Here is a 1,107-nt window from a genome sequence, read left to right on the forward strand (position 1 = left end):
CAAATAAAATTTGATTGATTGATAAACTACTGAAGCTTTTACAGAACTACTGGATTTAAAATACAAACAGGTAGACTCTGTTTATATATTAGATTGTGCTGTATTTTTTTAGCGTATGCTCACCACGCTGACGTCTGATGGGAATTGCTTCACCCTGGGTTACAAGAGTAAAGAAGACCGGACACAAAAATATTTAAATAATTCCAAAAAAAAAAAATCATGCATTATTTTGCTTGCACTTTACAATAGTCCAAATATTTGTGTGTGTTACATAACATCCCAGTAAAAAGAAAAAAAAAAAAAAAGAAAAAGTTTGTGGTTGTACTTTTACAAGGCCACTGAGGATTAAATCCAGACAAACATTAAAGTTTCTATTCTTGTCTCATTCTTAACAGATTTGCAACAAATCTGTATGTTGGAATCAGTGGAGTAAGAAGGCTATTTGGGGAAAATAAAATCTATTTGGTAAATGTAGACATTTAGATTTAAGTATGTGAAGCTGAAAGCATGTGAATGTGGACGGTACCAAAACTACAAACTGAGCTGATAATGTCACTGTCAGTGAAGGTGTTGAATCTGTATAACAACCCAGACACACAGCGTGGTCATCAAAGTCCAAACACAGATAGTGGAAAATCTGAGGGTTTATCAGCTGTAAAAGTAATTTAGTCTCACAGTGTAATCTGATGTGAATGTGTTGTATCCTACAGGCCTGCAGCGCTGGCGGTCATTTCTCTGGCCTTTGGGCAGTACATCCTGGAGCCGCTCTTCATGCCCTGCAGTATCCCCCCCATGGCTGTGAAACTGGCCACAGCCATCGGCATAAGTAAATATGACAGCTATTGCTTTTTTACCTTTCACTGTCTCTGTGTCAGATTACTATATAATCTTTTTGGCCTGTTGTGGCCTTCTCTGTAAACACTGACTGTACAGACGCACATAATTCATCCCACTGATCAATACACAAAGTCCCATTTTGGAAGCCACATGCAGCTTTCATTTAAACTGGATGTAAATATTTCCATCAAAATTTAGACTGCCTGTAGCTCAAAAAGTTAAGCCCTTAGTATCTTATCTATAAACCCAACTCCGACCAGAGCAAATTTG

The 1,107-nt window shown here is 37.4% G+C and overlaps 1 protein-coding gene across 1 annotated transcript in view; it reads left to right on the plus strand.

The window, feature by feature from the left end:
• Positions 1–1,107, plus strand: part of LOC106940909 (cystine/glutamate transporter-like) — a 17,358-nt gene that overhangs the window by 15,768 nt on the left and 483 nt on the right. The window contains exon 3 of the mRNA XM_015023789.1: positions 711–826. Coding sequence (XP_014879275.1) covers positions 711–826 — 116 coding nt within the window. The remainder of the gene's footprint in view (positions 1–710; positions 827–1,107) is intronic.

The sequence above is a fragment of the Poecilia latipinna genome, unplaced genomic scaffold (genome assembly GCF_001443285.1).
Source record: "Poecilia latipinna isolate Pla-1442-1.1 unplaced genomic scaffold, P_latipinna-1.0 Scaffold3413, whole genome shotgun sequence".
Lineage (NCBI taxonomy): Eukaryota > Metazoa > Chordata > Actinopteri > Cyprinodontiformes > Poeciliidae > Poecilia > Poecilia latipinna.